At 43.0% G+C, this 23,998-nt stretch overlaps 2 protein-coding genes across 2 annotated transcripts; one reads left to right on the top strand and one right to left on the bottom strand.

Annotated features, from left to right (window-relative positions):
• Window positions 1-1,278: 1,278 nt before the first annotated feature.
• Window positions 1,279-15,706, bottom strand: LOC141776554 (ral GTPase-activating protein subunit beta-like). Its single transcript, XM_074650234.1, has 21 exons — window positions 15,699-15,706; window positions 14,390-14,554; window positions 13,095-13,209; window positions 12,820-12,955; window positions 11,282-11,343; window positions 9,951-10,032; window positions 9,655-9,788; window positions 9,350-9,532; window positions 8,721-8,869; window positions 7,901-8,067; window positions 7,465-7,568; window positions 7,212-7,367; window positions 6,887-7,072; window positions 6,627-6,785; window positions 5,054-5,177; window positions 4,825-4,941; window positions 3,837-3,940; window positions 3,649-3,751; window positions 3,375-3,429; window positions 3,162-3,301; window positions 1,279-1,958 (listed from the first exon to the last, which is right to left on the bottom strand). The coding sequence occupies exons 1-21, from the start codon at window positions 15,704-15,706 to the stop codon at window positions 1,786-1,788; spliced, it is 2,622 nt and encodes an 873-aa protein (XP_074506335.1). The 3' UTR covers window positions 1,279-1,785.
• Window positions 15,707-17,826: 2,120 nt separating this feature from the next.
• LOC141777719 (tripartite motif-containing protein 16-like) lies at window positions 17,827-19,582 on the top strand. Its single transcript, XM_074652237.1, has one exon. It carries the CDS (start codon window positions 17,838-17,840, stop codon window positions 19,500-19,502), a length of 1,665 nt encoding a protein of 554 aa, XP_074508338.1. The 5' UTR covers window positions 17,827-17,837; the 3' UTR covers window positions 19,503-19,582.
• The last annotated feature ends 4,416 nt before the right edge of the window (window positions 19,583-23,998 follow it).

Here is a 23,998-nt window from a genome sequence, read left to right as displayed (position 1 = left end):
CATACTGATAGAAGAACGCTCTTTTTCTCCACTTCAGCTCGTATTATTCCTCTGACGATACGCTCAACACTTGTTTCTAGACCGTGTTCAGAACGTTTTATTTTCACTGGGCTTGTTGTCTCCTCTGTATAACCACAGCTGTGGTGCTTTGGTGATTCTCTGAGCAACCTGGAGAGCACACAAACGGGACTATTGTTTGTTCTTCATTCAACCCGTATCATGCAGCTTTAAACACAACAACTGTTGTGGATTTATGGCTTTTTAAACTGTTTTGGATACATGAACGAAACCGTCTTGCCACATGGACTCTACATCTCTTTCTTTATGGGCTTTTATTTTGTTCGTTGCAACACATGAGATTGATTTAAAGTGTGTATTGATCAAATCTCTTGGATTTTTGTGTAAGATGCATTACAAGAGCCACAATGAGGTGGATCACCAGACGGCACTGATTACTTCAAGAGTGAAGACAGGTGGAGCTACAGCTGACGGCCTGATTACTGAAGGATGCAATCCTCCAATAGGATGCTTCGTGTGTGTGTGTGTGTGTGTGTGTGTGTGTGTGTGAAAGCTGTATATAAAGTTGTTTCTGACTCTCGCGTCTGTTTGACGTTGGTGTCGGCAGAGATGTTGGTTTTTGATTCAGTTTAACACTCTTTGACTAAAGACAACAATATAGAAAGAGTCAAGTCTATGTAGTGTTCTCCTTTTCCAGTTTGTTCAGAGCTCCAAAGCCTCAAACACATATCTGTTGGGGTGAAAGAGCTTCTTCGTTTCATTATCTGAGCAAAGAAAAAAGCCCATGTTTAAAATGCTGTTAGATAACTGGAAGTTTGGGGAATTTCTTCCTACTACTTTTTCTTTTTAACAAATCTACAATAATAGAGAGAATCCTGTAGTTCAGGCTTTTTTCTCCATAAAACACCAGACTTTGAGAAACTTAATAACACTTTTTTACCATGATGACTACTGTGGGTTGTCAGGCTGATATATATATATATATATATATATTTTTATTTCTATTTTTATTTTTACTCTCTCTCTCTCTCTCTCTCTCTCTCTCTCTCTCTCTCTCTCTCTCTCTCTCTCTCTCTCTCTCTTTTCAGCAGCGACTTCAACTATTCTGTTTGTCTGAGATTGACAAACAGAAAAAGGACAAACACACAAGCACATTTTTAAATCTGTGAATGGTAAATAAAACATCAGGTTGCCATGGTAACAGTGGAGCTGGTTGTTGGTGTACAGCATAGACTGTATAGATAGATGGACGACGAGTCTCCACTTCTTTGCATTGTAAAATGAAGCCCAAATATCTCGGATATGGGAGCAGCCATCTCACGCTTTTGACATCATTTGGAGCCAGAGTCTGTGCAGTTGTGATCGGGGCGCTGGAGCCGCGATATCCTGGTCGCGCCCACACACCCGACCGACCCAATCACAAGCCGAGCACGGCCGCAGCTTATGATTGGCAATCAAGATGTTTTGGCTTCAATTTTGGGGAGCTGTCATGTCGTCCATCTTTATATACAGTCTATGGTGTACAGTAGGTAGAGGTTATGGGGGGTTGGTCAGAAAGGTCAAAGGTCGGGGGTCAGTCAGAGAGATTAAAGGTCACGGGGGCCGGTTGGAGAGATAAAAGGTCAGGGGTCGGTCAGAGAGGTTAAAGGTCAGGGGTCAGTCAGAGAGGTTAAAGGTCAGGGGGGCCGGTCGGAGAGATAAAAGGTCAGGGGTCAGTCAGAGAGGTTAAAGGTCAGGGGTCAGTCAGAGAGGTTAAAGGTCAGGGGTTCAGGGGTCCTGGAACAGGGCGGAGTAAAAGGCGGGTTCAGAACGGCGGCTGCGGTAGCGAAGGATGATGTCATTGATCATGTGCTTCCTTCTGACATGGGATGGAAGGGCAGAGTCACTCTCTAACCGTCGCCGATGGCAACAGTTGATCACCGTCTCTCTAACCAGGAAACCTGGAGACAGAGAAAGAAACAAGGTCTGTTTCAATCGTGTTTTATTAATGAAAATACATTCGTTAAAGGTTTTTGTCCCACGATGAAGACGAGACTAAACTGACTACTTTAAACAATAACCAACTAAACCTCCAGACTATCGAGGAGATAAAAGACGGACGGTTATTATTTTCATTTGTATGTATCATTTAATAATCCAGATTATCTTCATCTGTAGGAGGATAAATACAGCTGACCTTCACAAGATAGCATTATGGTGCAGTGAACAGCAGGATAGTTGGTGCTATCGTCATCCCTCCGAGCTTTAGCATGTAGATCGACTTCATGTCATCCAAATATTCAATGACTGTAGATGTCGTTCACAGTTAAAGAAATCCTCACCCCCAAAATGGTTATTTGTATATTAATTACACGCATCCCGCGTTACCTTGAATTCATGGAGAAAACGTTGCTGTTCTTGCTTGCCTCCACGGTGAACGAAGAATCAAATAACGGACAAAAGTGTGGGGGCCGCGTTTAACATCAGCAAAACTAAATCAAAACATCCGTTTATAAACTCTCACACAATTCGTGCAGTATAATCCAAGTCTCATTTATCTAGTCGCATGCTCACTACTTCACAAATGCATTTATGCCGAAAACGCACAAACAATCTCACGTTTGCACACGCGTGCTACACGTCCCTACGATTATTATTCATGCAGAAGTGTTTTAAATAGTAAGGTTTTAGCAAAGATGCATGTGCTTGGGAAGTAGTGAGCATAAGACTGGATAAATGAGACCTGGATTATACTGAACAAGTTGTGGTTGTAGTTGTCTTCGTTCGCCGTGGAGGCATGTGAGAAAAACTATGTTTTCTTCATGAATTCAAGGTAACGGGGTAAGTATTTGATATACTAATAATCATTTTGGGGTTGAAGTATTCCTTTAAAGGTCTGGGCCCAAATGAAGCAATGAAGGTTTTACTTCCACTCTGGTCTTCCATACCTCTAGTGACCATACCTTTTTGCTCCCTCCAAATTTGGGGGGTCTATTTGCCACCTCTTACAACTTGTCACAATCCAATATCTATTTAGTTATTTTCAAGTCAGGATTTTGGTTAAAGCACACCACTAATATTCCACCTAGTCTACTTCCCTCTGGTATTGATCTCCTCTATGTGGGGACAGACAGACAGACAGACAGACAGTCAGTCAGACATACCCAAAGACCTCTTGCTGACCACACTCCCGCTGACCAATGGGACAACCAAACTGAACTTGCTGGTGGTGTTTCCATGGAAATGGATCCGGTAGAGTCCAGTTTTCAGAGGATGGACAAAGATCAGCTGGACATTTGACGCACTGACAGACAGAGAGACAGTTTTGTCATTAATGAGACTGAAGCAGTTTGTTACAGTGTATTTGGATGTTTCACCTGGTCGGTGTTTCTGCCTTCATCTCTGACAGCAGGTCGGACAGAGGGAAACTCTCTGAAACACAAAGTCACAAATCTGTTCTCACTTCATCACTCCAGAAAACTACGGCTTATTGTCACTCCCCAATCTATTTTGGACTGGTTTATTCTGACCAAACAACTGATCTCATCTGGCTTGGTGCACTCATTTATACTGGTACTAGTTGGAACAATACTAAATTATTATAATTACTAATATAACTACTTATTATAATGTTGATATAAAGTTAGTTACCGATATCCTCGAAGCGTTCGACCCAGACTATCAGGAGTTTGGATTCAGAGGCGACAGATGACAACACAAAACGAAAAGACTTGATGTCTTCAACTGGAGAACTCTGGACAAACAGAAAGCTCAGAGACTGACAGAAATAAAGATAAGTCATAACGACATGAAAAAGTTTTTATTTTGAAGGTCCATACTGTGGGTTGAGGGGCGGAGTCTTGGCTTGGCTCAGAAAGACTCAAGTTGGATGGCAGCTCAGTCGGAGGCTCCGCCTTGTCTGGACTCTTCGACAAATCAGCCGCTTTAAACAAAACAAAAAGAAGAATTTAATAAAGTAAAAAGTACCACCTTTCCTAAATGGTACCACCTCTCCTTATATGATACCACTTTTCCTTATATGGTCACACCTCTCCTTATATGGTCACATGTTTCCTTATATGGTACCACCTCTCATTCTATGGTACTACGTGTCCTTATATGGCACCAACCATAGAAATAGAATAGGAGTAGAACGGACATTGAACTGTTAGTTGTTAGCTTTTATGGTGACAAAAGAACATGCGTCATTGGGGCCGTAAAGTGTGGTCGCAGCTCGTTGGTAGCTTGTCCTTCTCCGAAGCGGCGGGGAGTGAGGCGGAAGGACCGTTGGACTCAGCGCTGCCGCTGGCCACCAGCCCACTGTTGCCTTTCAGCAACTGCTAGCTATCTAACTGGCGGACAGCTGGCAAGTTAGCTAGCTTGCTAATTCCGCCATACTTTAATGCCATACTGGTAACAGAAAATGAGGCGAACAAAGTTGTCACTCATATGGCGATAGAAATGTGCTTTCCTCCACTGAGACAACAGTGTGTGGCTGAAGCATTAAGTTGTTAAATTGTACTCATTTACTCTGGCTCTCTATGCTTTGTAACATGACTTACTACTCCACTGCTGGTTTGAATCGTTATTGCAAAACCACACCTCAGTGAGTCCGCAACTGGCCATTAGTCAGTTTGGTCTATACGGAAATGAGCCCGCTACAACGTCGCAATGGCGACGGTACACATAAAAATGGCAGCCGTTCCAACCACCCTACTACATTGGGAATGTCCGTCCTACTTCTATTCTATTTCTATGGCACCACCTCTCCTCATATGGTCAATACAGAAGAGTTTAGTGACTATTATTAGATCATCAGACACTCACTGTATGATGATGAGGGGACGATGAAGGTGATCTCTGTCAGAGCATTGGCGTACATCAGGACAAACCTCTCGCCATTAAACACGCCCCCTCCACTGTCACCCAGCACAGCAGGGAATTCTGGAAGACAGAAAACAATCAATCAACGATCAAGACGAACAGAGTGACCCCAGCTAACCTCTGACCTCTGACAGTGTCCTGTTGATGAGAAGTGACCAATCAGAGCACTGACCTGAACTGTTGGTGTTGACCCCGCCCCCCTGTCGTCGCCCCGCCTCCACCGGCTGACCAAGAGATGACAGGAAGTCGAGGAAGTGAGACGGGACGCTGCAGCTGGACTCCACGTTCGTCAGGATCTACAAAGAGACGGACAGGTTAAGCCAAGTTCACACTACACAACTTTTAAAGTGGTGAGATGGCTGTACTGTTCCCACTACACAACTTGCTGTCTTGTAATCGGGAGACTTGAAGTCGTTGTGGTTTTCACACTACATTTTGTCACGAAAAGAACATTCAGGAAGTGATGTTATCATTGGCACGTGTTCACATAATAGCCTATTTCCACACGTCTTTACTATTTCCCCTATGAAGATCAGTCGCTATGTTTATTCATGCAAACATCCAACATCCTAGGTGCAACAATAACTCTGGTGCGTGTTGCAAATACTACACATAGCACACACAGTTACAGGTGACCCATCCCACAGGTTTCCCCTCAACCTGTGTCTTGCGCTCTCATTGGTTGTAGCTCCCCGACAGACTCCCCAACATGTTCAGATATTTAGCATGCTAGATATCTGGAAAGTGTCCCCGATGCAGCATCAAGCCTGTCAGCTTGCGTCCTTGAACAGTTCTCATACAGTGCTCGAGCACCAAGCCAATTATTTGCCTCCTATCTGGGGCTTTTTGTCGGGGAGCTCCAAAAACTGTTGGCGAGTGGAAAATAAGGGGTAAAGTCCTGTAGTGTGAACCAGGCATGATGGTGTCCACAGGACAGTCATTGTCAATGAAAGCAGCCGTACAATGTATTCTGGTAGTGGGGTGGCTGCTCCTCATTTGCATAAAGTTGAGGTTTAGGCTATTTTATGTAAATCAGGGGCGTCCGTTGAGACTCGCCACTTTTGGAACTCCCGAGAAATGTTTAAACTAACTGTTGTCGATCTAAAATAAAGACAGATTCAGCAATTACAAGGCTTTAATCTTGCATACTGTACGTTTTCAGAAACACATTTCGTTAAACTATTTTCGTAACATAAGAGAAAAAAGTTTCTGAGCCACCATGTTGGTTCCGGTTTGAAAGCTGGGAGCAGCAGCCCACGAGGGAAAGCGTTCGTCCAATCAGGTGCCTAGTGGCAGCCGATCAAGCGTCCGATGCTTGGAAGCGAGGCGGTGCCTCACGTCTGAAAACGTCACTGTGGACATGCACCATAAGACACAGAGACAGGCCAGAAGGACCACAATACCAATTTTCCCAATATAATAAAAATACACCCTGAATTTGAACACCTAACAGACGTAGAGAAACACCCATATTTACTTGGGGAAATACCCAAATGTGAGAGCAACAAAAACAACATCAACACAAACACACTAACAACTTCCCCAGTCTCTCTCAAACAAACAAGGGTTAATTGTTTCCTGCTATTTTCTTGATTTTATTAATTTGCACCTTTTTCTTTATAATCTCATTATTTCTTGACGCTTTGACGATATTGTCATTGTTACACTCAGGCCAATAAAGCATATTGAATGACCTCAGCAGCTAACAGACAGACAGACAGGTGAGACAGACAGGTGTATCTGACCTCAGCAGCTGTCCTCTGTCCTGCTCTCATGTAGAACACGAAAGCAGAGTCAAAGTTTCTTGACGGCAGCTGGTCCAGACGTCTCAGATCCTCAGAGAGACCTGGAAGGGACGAGTCCAGAGACACCAACTGAGCCGGGACACCGCTGGTACCTGGATTCTACAGAGGACAAGTGAGAGGGAGACAGGTGAGACAGACGGGTGAGGCAACAGACAGGTCTAAATGAATCAATGAATCAATCTCTGTCCAGTCCTCAGTACCTTCAGGGTCTCAGGTGTCAGCAGGCCCAGGTGGGACAGGAAGAGTCTCGCCGTCTGGAAGTTGGTAATAGGAGGCGGCGGCCTGCAGGTCTTCATGACGACCGATCGCCCGCTCACCTGCGGCCGAGCCTCGACCCGTCGCTGCCTCTTCAACGCTGCTTGCAGACACTCCAGCTGCTGCTGCACCTGACGGAGGAGGAGGAGTTTGCAGGTGCTAATTCTTTACAGACAGACAGGTAAAGAACACCTGTCTGACTTTAATGTAGCTTCAGAAAGTTCTGTGACATCCAACAGGATCTGGATCTGGGTTGACCCAGGTTCATACCTCCTCAGTAACGGTCTCGTGCAGAGTTGGAATACTCAGATCTGCTTTAACTGAAGCAACTCTGTCCATGTTTTCAGGAAACAGCTGATGTTTGACACCACCTCGTATCCCAGCATCCTCCTGGGCTAAACCGCGCTGTTCTGGGATCAGAGTTTGCTAAAGTAGATCAACAGACAGGAGAGATAAAACACTGATCTCAAGCCTATTATTATGTATTTTATTGTCATTTTTTGTCATTGATGGGAGTGGTCACCTGTGTGTCGGTTCTTCCCTCTCTGGGCTGCAGGTGGAGCTGTAGAGTCCATGTGTGACCTCCTGACGGTCCTCTGATCAGCACTGTGATCGACGGACATGGCGCTGCACACACCATTAGACACATTAGGATTTTTTGAACATTAGGATTAGTTGATTGATTGATTAGTCGATCAACAGAAAGTGAATCAAAAGCAACATCAAGAAACAAAAGAGCAGCAAGAGGAAGTTACATCAGCCTCTCAGTTTGTGTCGTCAAATGCTGTTAAACACTTTTGAGTTCATTTAGAGATTATTTTGATTTTGTCATGTGGAAATGTTGGACTGATGATGACAGGGGAAAGGTCAGGGAGCTTTTTGGTTTCATTGTGTTCCTGCTGTATGAGCATCTGTGTTTCCGTCTATATGTGGTTCAGGATCAGTGAGTCAGGACTGACCCTGTTCAGGTCCCTGTGGTTGTTCCAGCATGGCCAGGATCACTGAGCTGTCCACCACAAAATATCTGAACTTCTTCACACTGCTATCACTCATGGTGGAGCCAATCAGAGCGTCCTCATCCAGCAGGCCTCCAAGGAATGGGAAGGCCCCCGAAACCTGCATAACACTGAGATATGAATAAAGATCAGACTGGTGCAGATACTGTTCGGGGTTGGCCCGACTTTAGTCCTGAATCGGTCCCCCCTGACTAGTTTTAGAGTCAGGCCGTATCTGGTCTGAATCTAATCTGAATTATGTCTGAATCTGATCTGATCTGATCTGCGCATGGCAACTACAGGTTAAGACAAGGCAACTCAAACCTGCTTCACGTCAGGGAAAGATCATGGTCTCGGTTCAGAAAGAGCCTGTAGTGGCCTGTTCTTTTCCAATCCATGTCCAAATTGCAACAGTCACAGTCACAGATATCGCTGCCTTCATTTCAGCTCATTTATTTTCACATTTTAACATACAAAAAATATCAACGACGTGAGATCAAAGACTGTACCGATGTCCCACTCTACACAAGTACACTTAGTCTCACCACCTCCTTCTACCACAGCTGATCATCATTATCATATTAACCAGATATATACACAACTAATTGCACAAACATTATTTCAATAATTCAGCAAACTGTGAAAATATCCTTTGTAACCAACAGGCCAAAGTACCGGATGTGAACTCTGGTCTGATCACTCAAGTGATTAAGGTAGTGGAGATGAAAAACAGCTCTTATTTTAAAACATCTAGTACCTTTACATGTGTGTTTGTTTTGCTCACCAGCTCAGCGTGGCCTCTGCAGCCTCCTTCACCCTCAGAGAGGCCGGGTTCAGTTCTTTCTCCTCTTTACACCTCACTTCCTGTTCCTGTCTGGACTTACTGCCTGAAATCCCCAATTCTACGATCTCCAGGATCTCCAACAAACACTCCTGAAAACAACATAACTGTACATTTAATACACGCAAACCACAGTCCTGTCCCCATTTCTGTTCACCCTCTACACCTCGGACTTCAGCTACAACTCCAAGTCCTGCCACCTGCAGAAGTTATCCAACAACTCCGCAATGTTGGCTGAAGGACGCTGAGAAAAGGAGCGTTGTGGACTCATGGACTTCATTGAGTGGTGTGAGCAGAAGCACCTGCAGCCTAACACTGGCAAGACGGAGGCGTTGGTGGTGGACTTCAGCAGGTGGAAAAGATCGATGATCGTCTTTGTGGTTGTATCATCAGATCTGCGGCCGCATGTCTTGAACACTCGGGTGAAGAGAGGAGCAGAGCTGTCAACTGATCACCACCTACAGTGCTGGTGAGTGGGATCAGATGGCGGGGGAGGCTGCCAGACAGATCTTGTTAACGCAAACGTATAGTGAGTTAGCCGCCTGGCAGTTTGTCACCTGTCGGTCAGTTACCTGGTGGTCGAGCATGGCGGGGTGTTCAGTTAACCAGACGTTCAGACAGTAGAAAGCAGCAACGATGATGGAGTGCAGATCTCTGGAGTGAAGCGGAGGAGGACGACTGCACTGAAACACGATGTAACAACAAACTGAAGTGACCGCTCGCATCCTCTCACTTTCCTCCACACTAACCTTCACCTGCAGGCCAACAGGAGAGAGTAACGTCATAATAACGTTTACAGTTAATGGTGTGTGTGTGTGTGTGTGTGTGTGTGTGTGTGTGTGTGTGTGTGTGTGTGTGTGTGTGTGTGTGTGCCCACCTTAGCCAGTCCTCCCAGTACTTCCAGTGCAGACAGACAAACTGCTGAGTCATTCCTCCACTGAGCCGTCAGACGCTGAGTCAGCAGGCGCACAAATTGAACCCACAGGATCGATGCTGCGTCTGACTGAACGGCTGGTTACCATGGCAATGTAAGCACACACACGAACACACACACAGACAGACACACACACACACACACACACACACACACACACGTAGATTTCCATGACATGACGATCAATGTTATAAAAGTCAGTTAAACTTAACTAAAATCCAATCAGCATAGTTAACTACCGGTTCCTCTGGTCCATCTATTTGCACTGGTTCCCCCGGTCCATCTGGGTCTACTAGCTCCTCCTTGCTGAGACTCAGTTTCCTGAAAACAAAAGTAGATGAAGTGTTTTGGTTTTTCCTGATAGTAAAAGACAAGGGTAAAGTGAGCATGGCTCACATACCCCCACTAACTGCTTGATCCCTACTAAAGTAGAGCAAGAGGTTTTGCCCTTTTGGAAAAATTTTACAAATTTTGGGCACCCTGGACTTCTAACCCCCAAAAGGCACAACTAGACCACACTGTCAACCATCACACATAATTTGAGGTTCCTAAGTGAAATAGTTTCCGAGTTCTGCTCCGGAAACGAAAGTGTGACACGCAAATGGAGGGAAGGACGGACAGACGGACAGAAGGACAAACACGCTGAGCGGTATATATTAAATTATATTATAATTTTATATTATATTATATATATTTTTACCCCCGACCACATTGTCGTGGGGGTATAAAAACCCAGAGTAACAGTGTAAAGTCCTGTTGGCGACACCTGCAGGCTGATTGTTGGATTTAAGTCAAATTTAGTAGTTTAAAGGTGCTATTGATAACATTCATAACATTCAGCCACTAGATGTGGTATTCTCCCTCTCCCGTTCCATTGCATTCACTTCAAAACAAGTCGTTGTCAGGCACTGACCCTCAATCTCAGTCATTTATCCGTTTTTTCCACACTAACTGATGACCCAGAGGTACCACGTGATACCAACGTTGTTATACTATCGGCTCACAAGCCTTGTTAGAAATGAGAACCGAACGTCAGATATCATCCACGGAGATAAACAAAACATGAATTTTGGACCCACCAACATTTTTTAAGTGATTCATTCACAATCACAATATTTATTTTTTCATGAAAAGCCATACTTTTCTTCAGCACTTTTCTAAAAGCTCTGGGGATGTATTTTATTTTATTTATTTTTTAATATTCATCTACATAAATATGTTAATAATAAGACCTCATGAATATTATCTGAAGTCCAGGGATTCCATGAACACCACAAACATTACAAGACTGAGTGAAAGACAACAAGACACTGTGCAGTAAAGATCATTAAGAAAATGTGTAATATTAAAACAACAAATCAGAATTTACAATATGACATATAGACGGTTCTTTTTGTTTATGTTCCCTCAAAAGAGGCTGAATAAAACGGTTAACTGTCAACCTGAAAAGTGTTTCTACACACATTAACATTCAAAATCTGATTTCTGTTATGTAATGATGTTCATCTGATCTGACATATTGTGTGTCAGTCGAGTTTCAGTAGATGTCAATAGATGTGAGTGGACTCACCTGCTGAGTTTGTCCTGCAGCCTCTAACAGAGCCGAGTCCTGAACCAGGTTCAACATGGCCGCTACACAGAACAGAATTCATTCAGGCTGTGTGAACGCGGAGAGTGTAACACAGTAGAGTCTGACAGAATGAAAACAGTAGAGTCTGACAGAATAACAAACCCACAATGCACTGCTACATGTTTCACAGATAGACACAGAGCACAATTGCTGAAGCCTAGTGGTGGCTGTAGCACTTGCATCTTTCACTCGCCAATAACCTTAAACTTTAAAAATGAAAAAGAAGAATTAAAAAACATAAAGGGTTTCTGAATTATGGGTAGAATGTGTTAAACATAGGAATATGGTCGCGCACCAACGACAGTGCCGACTGTATTTTTATTGTTACCGTGGTATGGTTTCAAATGTGCACCATTATCCTGCAATGAGTCTGTGTGTATAACACAGTTTGCATTCGTTCTAGGGCTATAGAACGAGTGTTGTAAAGTCAAAAAGTCAAACTTAATTGAAAAAAGATAAATGTAATCATTTCCAAAACTCACAACATGTTTTTATTAAACAAAATATTCTGCTTCAATTCTTATTTGTTGGCATTTAGCCTTTCAAAAACAACATTTCCACTGCAGTCAAAAAACTGTTCAGCTTGCCGGCGCACACGAAGGGAGGCACCACGGACGGAGGATTATCCTGCAGTGAGTTTGTGTATAAAACACGGTAATACAGTTTGCATCTGTTAGTACAGCTTCGAGCTTCCTTTGTGGCTTATAGCGGCCAGTCTAGTCGGTCTAGTGGTCAGTTGATGTGACCGACATTGCTTTCAACTCTAAAGCAAACGCAGGTTTCAGATTTCATTATATAAAATGTACTAGGCTATATAACATTGCTTGTGTTATAGTGGAATTTGGATAAATCAGAAATATGCAGTATATATTATATTTGCAAGGGCCTTAGCTAACTACAGTAGCTTAGCTAACATAGCTAACATTAGCTAACAGCTAACTTCATCATCATCCACCATCATTTTAGTCATCAACTGCACCCCTGCTAGACGTACGGTGCTAAAATAATTCTTTGACATGCTTAAATCTGATGTGTTTAGCTAGCTAAAGGCATGTATTATAGCGTTTCAGCCCTTGGTTGCATATTGTGGCACTGATTGTTTTTCCCCTCCGGTGGGAGTGGTTTTAAACTTTAAGCAGAAATCTATGACTGACCCCGTATTATCTGTGTGTTGGAGATGAATGAGTGACTGAATGAATCAATGAGTGAATGAATGATCAGGATGTGAAACTGACCCAGTATTATCTGTGTGTTGGAGGTGAATGAGTGACTGAATGAATCAATGAGTGAATGAATGATCAGGATGTGAAACTGACCCCGTATTATCTGTGTGTTGGAGATGAATGAGTGACTGAATGAATCAATGAGTGAATGAATGATCAGGATGTGAAACTGACCCAGTATTAGCTGTGTGTTGGAGGTGAATGAGTGACTGAATGAATCAATGAGTGAATGAATGATCAGGATGTGAAACTGACCCAGTATTAGCTGTGTGTTGGAGGTGTTGGTCTCCGTCTGCAGAGCTCCAATCAGAACACCGATGAGACGGGGCTTCAGAGACAGGAAGCTACCTGCTGTGACATCATCACCACAGAACCGCCCGTCCAATAACACCTGAACACACACACACACACACACAGCTGACTGTTACTGTATCTGTGGTTATTAATGGGTGTTCTTACTTCACCTGTGAGGTCCAGGTCAGGTCTGCACAGGTGTGTGTAGGTGTTTAACAGGGTGGATAGAAGCTGACCTCTGATTGGACGGATCCAAACTGCAGAGGGAGGGGCAGCAGGGACAGCAGGACCAGGATGGAGGCTCGCCTCAAATCCACCGGACTCACAAAACTCTTGAACCTCAACAGCTCTCTGGGCGAGAGACACACACAGACAGAGAGAGATTTACCTGCAGTCACACTTGTCTGTACCTGTAGGAGTAGAGTCAGTGATTGTATGACTACGTCAGGTGTTGGTTACATCCTTCATGAAGACATTACTGCTGGATGATTCAAAATATCGCCTCCTTTAGGTTTCAGATATGCAGTTTCAGAAGTAACTAAGTACTAAGTACTTTACTTAAGTACAATTTTAAGATACTAATACTTTACTTGACAATTTCCATTTTCTGCTACTTTATACTACTACTCCACTTCATCTCAGAGGGAAATATTGTACTTTTGATGCTAATAGTTTTGTATTTTTTGGTCGCTTTCACAAGCCAACATTTAGTCCGTTTAAACTGTAAACTCTGGCGCGGTTCAACCCCTGGTGCGGTTTGTTTGGCCAGTTGTGAACGCAGTAATCATGCTCTGGTGTGGACCAAAACAACCATGTTTCCACGCAGACCCTAGTGCAGTTTGATGGCAGTGAGAACATACTTCGACCCAATTGCACGAATTGAACTAGGCCTGCACGGTTAGTTGTTGAGATGGACACAGGTAAACAAAATGATAACATGAGTTGGAGAGGACTGACTTGGACTTCTGCAGAAGTCCGATGTTTGCTTATGATCTGGACCGAAGGGAACATACGCAATATGCTAAATAAAGTCCACAAAAAAAGTGACGCTTATAAAGTCATTTGAGATAAACTGGAGAAGGGATTTGTGCGCTCAATAGATCAGTTCAAAGTAAAAGTGAAAAAACTGGTGAAACGAGCTGGTACCCACAGGGTTCTGGGTCCAGCTCAGCCTAAAGAAATAACATGGGACAACGTGAACCCACCATCCTTAGAGAGAGACATGGGGTCCTGTGTGATGTCAGAGGCGGGAGCCCGCTAACCCCTGACTGTAAAAAACTATAGCCTACTACAGTTTGTTTAAATTATGTTTTAGGAAAAACAAACAGAACAGAATCTGACATTGCTCCTCACAAGAACCTGGTCCAGGTGAGACTCACTGGGCCTCATCAGACCGGATCAGGCTGTGAGGTCAAGAGCAGCAGAACTGTCATTGGTAGTTAAGTATCTGCAGTATAAGTATTGAAAGTAGCAGTGTCTACAGTAGTGATTCTAGTATTCACAGTTATTGTAGTATTTGCAGTACTTGTACCTGTCGAGCAGCACGTTCTCCACAGCTGAGACGAAGGAGGGGAGCAGCAGGTTGACTCCTCTCAGGTCACAGCAGAACAGACATGTGGAGTTCAGCAGGATGGAGGCCAGAACACGGGGACACACCTCCTCCACCTGCAGACCCTGAAGGAGAACCAGGTAGAACCTGAAGGTTGGACAGAGGAGGGGAGAACGCACTTAAGTTTTAAATTAAACTAGACTTGACTAGAACATTTTGCAAGAACTTTTGACCAGTGTGCCTTGTGCTGGGGGGAGAGAGGGGGGCAGAAAGCATCTTAAGACAGGTTAGACTGATTTTGTAAAAAAAACAACAGTGTCTTGTTAAAATACAGTAAGAGTTGGGGGCTTTTATTTTGAAAAAACTTGGTGAATCCCTAGTTTCCTGTTGTCATACAATGAGAGATGAGAGCTTTTATTTTGTAAAGCAAGTGTCATCGTGAGCTTCCTGTTAAGATACAGTTACTCTATGGGGCTTTTATTATGACGGGTTGTGTGTGTGTGTGTGTGTGTGTGTGTGTGTGTGTGTGTGTGTGTGTGTGTGTGTGTGTGTGTGTGTGTGTGTGTGTGTGTGTATGTATGGGGAAGCAGTCAGTCAGACAGAAACAGACTGTGTGATGTTAAGGGAAATCATTCCATAAGAAGGTGGTATGATAGGAAAAGGCCCTTTGGTCTGCTGGCTTCTTGTAACTCTGGGGACAGAGTAAGTGAGAGTAGTGAGAGTAGTGAGAGTAGTGAGAGTAGTGAGAGTAGTGAGAGTAGTGAGAGTAGTGAGAGTGCTGTCCTGTTGTTGCTGTATCTGTATAGGGGTGTGTGAATCTGCAGAAGTACCACGTGAACCTATCTGTGGGATTCACTCACCATTTAGCTTCTTCTCTTCTCAGAGTCTCTTAGAGTGGGTTAGGTCTGTGTGGCCTGCCTTCGCTGGTTCTTTTGTTTAATTTATGTTCTAGTCAGCTGCTCGATAGCTGTGTTTTAGTTTTAGTTTTTTCAGGTTATATTGAGTGTAGGGAGCCTTCCTTTTAGGCCTGTTTTCATTTGGTGTTTCCCCTCTCCCTTTGAACCGCTTGCGATTTTGTGGTCATCCTTTGGGAGTAACTTTAAGATTCCCCTGGTCCGCAATTGCGTCCCTCTCCCTGTCCCCCTGATGGTTAACTTAACGGAAAATATCCTGGTAATTTTCTTCCAGGACATTTTCTGTTTTTCTTCAGATGTTTTTTCTTAGAGTGTGGTGGCTGATCAGCGCAAGACCTACGAAAAATATGAAAATGTTCTAAAATGTCCCGTGGTACCAGTCCATCTATCCCCTCATTCACAAACGTTCAGGGGAACCACCCTATGTTTTCCCTGACAATGCGACATTATTTTTCATACTGCCTGCCTGAATATACCTGTATTCTCCCTCCGTCTGAAACGCTCCGCAAAACCAAGCAAACCAACAACGTGCGCACTTTAATCGCGTCCAAAACATTCAAATTTGTGGATCCCAAAGTGTAAACAATGTGCTGGAGTATGGCAATGGAATATTTAATTGGATTTCTTTTGGTCAAACTTTGCCTCCAGCAACCCGCTTCCTCAGTTCTTGTATCATGCCGTAACCCGGCCAGCGTTTGCTGTTATACAATAGTATATACATGTTTTTAAAGTGCTATTGCATATCAACAAAATAAAACAAAAATGAATCCTGCTGGAGTTGGCACCTTGCCGTGGTGGATAAGCTTGTGTGTCTCTTTAACCCTGTATTTCAACAGGAGACTGATCTAAGTTTCCTTATAAGTTCAACCAAGTCAGCTTGATCACAGGTTAGAGACCGGACAAATATCAGCTCCTTTGCTCAGATTAGAAGGCCATTGCAAAAATAAAACATTGTCATATGAACCTGAAGTGCTTACTCCAACTAAAAAGCTCTCATGTCATCTCTGTCAGTTTTACTGCTAGCAATACAACCCAAAGTTCTACCAAAGTTCAGCATCACTTTAACTGTGATTAGAGGTTACTGGCAACCAATAAATGTATCCAGCGTTATCTCCGTCAGTTTTACTGCTTTATTGGTCGTCATTCTACCATGAAGGCATGGGGGTGAAGTTTGACCCTGAAGTGACCATGCTCCTTTTATTTGGTTTTCATGTTTTTCTCAGGTTAAAAGCTTTTAAAAAGTACCCTTTAAAAATGAGGAGGTAAAAAAATCATTTCTGTGATCTTCTGACATCTGATCTCATCAGCTTGAACGCACCTTGGAAATCATCAAGAGTCGTAAAATCAGTTTTCTGCAACGTTTTGGAAAACCTATTTTGCGGCCAATTTGGAAAGTAGCTGCCGCGTCCGTCAGGGGCCGAATTGGCAGCGCCCCGATATCTATATATTTTCGTGACATATAAACCTACATCTGTGCCTAATTTGTTGCTTTTATCGCAAAATGCACAATTGTTATGAATATTTCAGCTTAGCTGCCCCACTGTTACATGAGATTTAGATTTATTTTTCATTTATTTTCTGTAAATCTTTTAATCTGGAAAGAACTTTGTACTTAAGTTTGACAAGTGTTATAGAAATTATTATTATTATTACTACACTAGTTGCTTAGGTTACTTATCTCTACTTTCTTATGTAAAATGAAAAATGAAGCAGTAAAACAATGGCTTATGAGATTTCTTAAAAACAATCTCTGCAGCCTCAGGAGTGTGTGTAATGTGTCACTAGCCTGTCTGTAAACGGCTGCCCGTACAGCGGTCCGTTGCCCACACCGGGTTCCTGTCCCGGGTGAGGAAGACTTTATGAGAAATGTGGAGCCATCACCAAAGCCTGAGGAGCCAAGAAATATTTTACAGCTGAAAACTGAAATGTTTTCAAATGTGGAGCAGGTTTGAACCGAGGCTCCGTTTGTAAATGACGAAACATACTGTGCGTTCCAAAACCCATTCTACCATACTACTTAGTATGACAGAAAAAAAGATTTCTTATGTCTCAATACATAGTATGTCAAATGCAGTGTGCCAAAAATACCAGGATGTCCTACTACATCTGGTCACATTTTACAGTATGAAAGCCAGCATGCTTTTCTGGCTGTTCTGACCCACAATCCTCTGCACAGCAGATATATTGTATTCATACTGCATGCAACAGTACGTACTTTGTAAGGGCAGCTGCAGTGTGCTAGAAGTAAAAAGGAAAAGTATGTGATTTGGGACGTAGTCAGTCGTGCTGCTCCTCGTCCTGGAATGATTCATAGCTTGATAACTCCTCCCTCCTCTTCCTGCTCTCAAACACAGACTGCTACTCTCGGTCCTCTTATTTCCTTGTTCCCTCCCCTTCAGATCGACAGTTTGAAGGTGGGTGTAACCAACATAACACATGATGATTACATCAGAGCTCAAACTATTGTCGGTTCTCAGGAAGTGAAACTCAGACAGTCGTTGCTACTGAGAGGTGAAATGGCGCAGAAAGGAGTTCAGCTGGAGAGAGAGTCATTCTCTTGTTCGATCTGTCTGGATCTACTGAAGGATCCGGTGACTACTTCCTGTGGACACAGCTACTGCATGAACTGTATTAAAAGCTTCTGGGATGGAGAGGATGAGAAGAAGATCTACAGCTGCCCTCAGTGTAGGCAGACCTTCACACCGAGGCCTGTCCTGTTGAAGAACACCATGTTAGCAGTTTTAGTGGAGGAACTGAAGAAGACTGGACTCCAAGCTGCTCCTGCTGATCACTGTTATGCTGGACCTGAAGATGTGGCCTGTGATGTCTGCACTGGGAGGAAACTGAAAGCCTTCAAGTCCTGTCTGGTGTGTCTGGCCTCTTACTGTGAGAAACACCTCCAGCGTCATTATGACTCAGCTCCGTTAAAGAAACACAAGCTGGTGGAGCCCTCCAAGAAGCTCCAGGAAAACATCTGCTCTCGTCACGACGAGGTGATGAAGATGTTCTGTCGTACTGATCAGCAGTGTATCTGTTATCTCTGCTCTGTGGATGAACATAAAGGCCACGACACCGTCTCAGCTGCAGCAGAAAGGACCGAGAGGCAGAGAGAGCTGGAGGTGAGTCGACTCAACATCCAGCAGAGGATCCAGGACAGAGAGAAAGATGTGAAGCTGCTCCAACAGGAGGTGGAGGCTGTCAATCGCTCTGCTGATAAAGCAGTGGAGGACAGTGAGAAGATCTTCACCGAGCTGATCCGTCTCATGGAGAAAAGAAGCTGTGATGTGAAGCAGCAGGTCAGATCCCAGCAGAAAAGTGAAGTGAGTCGAGTCAAAGAGCTTCAGGAGAAGCTGGAGCAGGAGATCACTGAGCTGAAGAGGAGAGACGCTGAGATGAAGCTGCTGTCACACACAGAGGATCACAATCAGTTTCTTCTTAACTACCACTCACTGTCACCACTCACTGAATCTACATCCAGCATCAATATCCGTCCTCTGAGCTACTTTGAGGACGTGACGGCGGCTGTGTCAGAAGTCAGAGATAAACTACAGGACGTTCTGAGAGAGAAATGGACAAACGTCTCACAGACAGTGACTGAAGTGGATGTTTTACTGTCACAACCAGAGCCCAAGACCAGAGCTGGGTTCTTACAATATTCACGAGAAATCACACTGGATCCAAACACAGCAAACACACAGCTGTTATTATCTAAGGGGAATAGAAAAGCAACATTTATGATACAACAACAGTCTTATTCTAGTCATCCAGACAGATTCACTGCATGTCGTCAGGTCCTGAGTAGAGAGAGTCTGACTGGACGTTGTTACTGGGAGGTGGAGAGGAGAGGGGGGGGAGTTCATTTAGCAGTCACATACAAGAGTATCAGCAGAGCAGGGGTGAATGAATGTGTGTTTGGAAACAATGATAAATCTTGGGCGTTAGATTGTAACCAAAACAGTTATACATTTTTGTACAACAAAGTCAAAACTCCCGTCTCAGGTCCTCAGTCCTCCAGAGTAGGAGTGTACCTGGATCACAGTGCAGGTATTCTGTCCTTCTACAGCGTCTCTGAAACCATGACTCTCCTCCACAGAGTCCAGACCACATTCACTGAGCCTCTCTATGCTGGACTTAGGCTTTATTATTATGATGTCACTGCTGAGTTGTGTAAACTGAAATAGACAGAAGTCATTTAAGGGTTAAATTCAGTGTTTTAACTCTTAAACTTCTCTGGTGTCCATCATTGTTGCTGCAGAGCTGATTTGTGTCTGGACCGCAGAGGACCAGCCCTACAAACACTAAAGTGTGTCACTGACTGACTGACTGAGTGATGAAGTTACAGGATTCATCAGCGACTGTTGCAGGTTCCTCATTGGTTGTTGCTCTTTCTAAATGAAAAGCTGGAGAACAGTTCAGTGTTTATGTTTTCTGGGGATTGTGTCAGCGGTTCATTGAATCATTACATCGTGCTGTTGTTGTGCATGTGCTATTGTTTATAGTAGTTTAAGTTACGTTACGTTGTGCTTCGTATTGTGTTACCACCGTGCATTCACACCAAGCAGGAAGCACATTAGCAAGCCACACGTCGCTACTGCGGTATGAACCCAAAATAAACACACTGTGCTGTGATTTAATATCAATAAACGGATCAAAATGATGCCGAAATAACGATATTATGATGTTGATTTGTAAAAAGAGTGAATTCATGCTTTGTCAGGTCTGTCCGCAACACAGCAAGCAAACAACTTTTAAAATGCTTGTTTTCTGAACGGAGTCTGGATCGATCAGTGCCAGGCTATGCTAACATTGTAGCTGCTCCATCAACACTCCATCTAGGAATAAACACGGCAGCAACAACATCAGTGATGACGTCAACTTTGTATGATGAATGCTTTTGATACACATGCTTTAATAACAAGCTGAAATACTTGTAACCTGCAGACTGTATGTCATGATGATACATTTACACCTTGTATAAAATGTATAATATACTGACTAGTAAATGTTACCATTTACTATTACTGAATGCAATTTGATCATTATAAGTTGACTTTCAATCAAACATTAAGATATAAGTGAAAAAAAAACTGTTCACAAAACATGATAGACATGACCACTGATTATTTGTGTAACAATTTAGCCACAAATTCACATCCTGACCACATCTTGTTCTTTTCATGTCTTCACTGCACAGAGATCAGCTGTCAATCAAACATTATGGGCTCTACTTTGTAAACTTCTCTGTGCTCTAAATGTCTGATGAATATTTGTATATATATATATATATATGTGTGTGTGTGTGTGTGTGTGTGTGTGTGTGTGTCTGTGTGTGTGTGTGTGTGTGTGTGTGTGTGTTGTTGTTTCTCTTCCACTGCACGGGTCTTAAAGGAAGGTCTGGTGATTTATTTCTTATCATAGATATTCTGTTCTCACCACTTTTTGTAAAGATATCTAGAATCACATTTATTTGTTGGGCAGACTAAATGTTGTCGTCCAGATCGACGTACAAACGAGATCCTAAGATGTTTAATGAAACTGTAATTATCATGATCATAATCAATAAGGAAATCATTATTCTCTGTTACATCGCTGAGATTCTGCTCAAACAAACTGATTGTGTGGATGAAAATGAATCTGTACGTGAAATCATTGAACAAGAGTCATTTAGCAGACTTTACTGATGGGATGTGTGAACAAACTGAAGGTTTCTATAATCAATAAACAAGAATGAACTAAGTCTTTGCTTGTCTTTTTTCCAGGGTATCATACAAAGCTCCAGGCTGCTTTGGATCAGGATGACGTCCTGAAATTGAACCGTTTTGTCACAAATGCTTCAAAGTTAAATATGTGAGAAAGTTATTATGAAGCATATTTAAATATTTCAGGACGGTTTAGTTTGATAACTCCCTGTTGTCAGTCAGCTGTTTTTAACCAGTCAAAGAACACATTTGTTGTGAAATCACACTGGATCCAAACTGATTTGGTGTTCGTGGTATTCAACCTCTAAATCACTATTCCAATGCTTAGTCTGTTTATGATAAATATCACATGAAATAAGGAATAATCCCACAACATTATTCATATCTAACATTAATTATTATTAGTTATTCTCAGATGGATTTCTCTGTTTGTTGTGTGTAGAGGTGGCTTTACTTTACTGTTTAAGTTCTGGACTACCCCACACTGTCTTCTGTCTGAGTGTCCTGAATAGTGTATATAGAGAAGTCTTTGTCCAAATGAACCCGTAAAGATTCACAAGTGCATATTTGTCTCTCAGTTTGGGGCTCCGTCCTCACTAGGCCGCCGTTTGTCTCACCCCAAACAGAGCTCTTGGGGATAGAGCGGCCCAGTGAGGGCTGTGTGGCAGTAAGAAAAGCTGTTGTTGCCTCCTGTGATCACTCATTTTAAATGTCAGCGTAGCCCATCACACAGTACGGCTGCTGTCATTAAACAGTATCAGATGATATTGTGATTGAGTAATGCTCAGCAGAGCAGCAGCTTGGGAATGACTGCTGGTCAGCAGGTGGTACTATCTACGAAAATAATGTGAAATACTTTTGTCTCTGCATATTGACTGCTGAACACGTGGAGATTCTCTCAGAAAGCGCCGACTTGGACCACAAGAGGTCAGGAGTGCTCAGTTTTAAAGTGGTCTGAGGATGTTAATCCACCAATCTGACAGCCTGAACTCATTCAGTCAAAGTCCAAGCCAAGCTTTCACATCTAGCTGTTAGTCTGAAGGACATGAATGTCATCAGGACACTGAGCCATATCACAGTCAGATGCTGAACTAGCGGTCCTGAACCTCGTCATCGCTGTCATTACTGTGAATGCTCATTTTGATCCAGAGATTTCTGTAGAACATGTGACTGATGGACAGTAGTTCAGACACTGCAGTGAGCTTAATGGAGATCGTCTGACCTCTTGACCTCTAGTAGAAGACGTTGCATGGTGTGAAGGACAGCAAACCGCGTTAATATTCCAAAACGTTGCAGAAAACTGATTTTATGACTCTTGATGATTTCTAAGGTGAGTTCAAGCTAATGACATCAGATGTCAGAAGATCACAGGCATGATTTTTTTTACCTCTTTATCTTTAAAGGGCACTTTTTAAAAGCTTTTAACCTGAGAAAAACGTGAAAACCAAATAAAAGGAGCATGGTCACTTCAGGGTCAAAACTTCATCTCCTTGCCTTCATGATAAGATAAGATAAGATATACTTTAATTGTATATACTCCGTCCAACTGCAGTTACAAACACTAAATTAAAACAACATCAACACCAATAATAAACGATTCCACACAAGACAGGGAAACAGTTTCACAGAAACGGATGTTTCAACACAAACACAGTCCACGTACATAACGGCACATACTATCACACACACCATGGCAGGTATTGCACCGAGGTAGTGCACTGCACCGTCTACCGTCTTGCCCATATTGCACATACAATACCCCAATATTACACAGATGCAACATATTGCACTGTCCCTATTTAACATATTGCACTGTCCCTATTTAACATATTGCACTGCAGCTTTATGTTACGAATTGTTGAGAGGTTTAATCGACATCGGCAAGAATGAATGTTTGTGACGGTTCAATCTGCTCCGTGGGACTCTATATCTCCTGCCGGAAGGTAAAAGTTGGTACTCCTGATGTAAGATGTGAGTTGGGTCTGACACAGTTTTCTGTGCCTGTCTGATGACAGACTGCTCATAAAGCATCTGGAGGGTAGGGTGGGTTTTGACCCCCATAATCTTCATAGCAGTCTGCACCAGGCAAGAAATCTGTGACCTCAACTGCACGGTCAGGTTACCGTACCCAGCGTCCAAAAAGGTCACTGTGCCCCCTCAGCTGAATTCTCGCCTGACAAAAAACTAAACTGAAATAACAGCTAGGCTATAAGTCAAATGAAGTCATTCAGTTTGGTAATGGAAGGACTTAACACTGCAATGCAAAATAAAGCACAAAACAGTGATAGTTTTGCATTTAGGAAACAACTAGGACATGTACTTGGGCTTGATTACATTGTTTTCTATTGGAGTGTCCTAACTGGCTGCGAACAACACGGTGCTGCACAGCGACGTTTTGTCTGAACTTCTATCGGATACACGGTTCCTATTTTTTACTGTCACTCATATTGAGAGGAACGGCTGATTAGTTTAGATAAAATGAGCCGACAAACCGGGTCAGTTGTCCTGGATGTAAATGAAAATATTAACTTGATTACTGACACTTTCAGCACAGGCATGGACGATCGCAGTTATATGTAATAAAGTTCACTAGTGAAACTTTATTACGAGCTACCTGTCAACAAATATAACAGACACCTCACTAATGGTTCAAATAAAACACGAACACACAGCGTAAAGATACAACTATGGAAACTCTGTGAAATATGAACCGTCACTACAATATTTCAGTAAGAAGCCTCGTTTTGATCCGCTCCGTTTGCGTGTTTGTTTTTATTTTATTTTTTTATCGAGCTCAATAGAAAAAATTAGAGAAAGTAGACCTACAAACCCGGTGCATTAAAACACAATTAGGACCAAGAGAGTATAAAGCATCCTGTGCTCCTCTCACATCTTACTTTTTTCTACCTGTTTGGATTATTCTGTTCAGTAATGTGGAATAAAACAACAGACTAATGTTACACTACAGCAGGCTGAGC

Source organism: Sebastes fasciatus, chromosome 1 (assembly GCF_043250625.1).
Source record: "Sebastes fasciatus isolate fSebFas1 chromosome 1, fSebFas1.pri, whole genome shotgun sequence".
NCBI lineage: Eukaryota > Metazoa > Chordata > Actinopteri > Perciformes > Sebastidae > Sebastes > Sebastes fasciatus.
The sequence above is the reverse complement of the archived record's forward strand: the minus strand, read 5'-3'. Positions and strand labels throughout refer to the sequence as shown.

Coding starts and splice junctions, on each gene's coding strand:
- LOC141776554 (XM_074650234.1), bottom strand. Junction 9,533..9,654: donor TACTGGGAGGACTGGCTAAG/GTGGGCACACAC, acceptor GTTGGCCTGCAG/GTGAAGGTTAGTGTGGAGGA. Junction 7,569..7,900: donor ACCACAGGGACCTGAACAGG/GTCAGTCCTGAC, acceptor TGGTGTGTGCAG/CGCCATGTCCGTCGATCACA.
- LOC141777719 (XM_074652237.1), top strand. CDS start 17,838: ATGGCGCAGAAAGGAGTTCAGCTGGAGAGAGAGTCATTCTCTTGTTCG.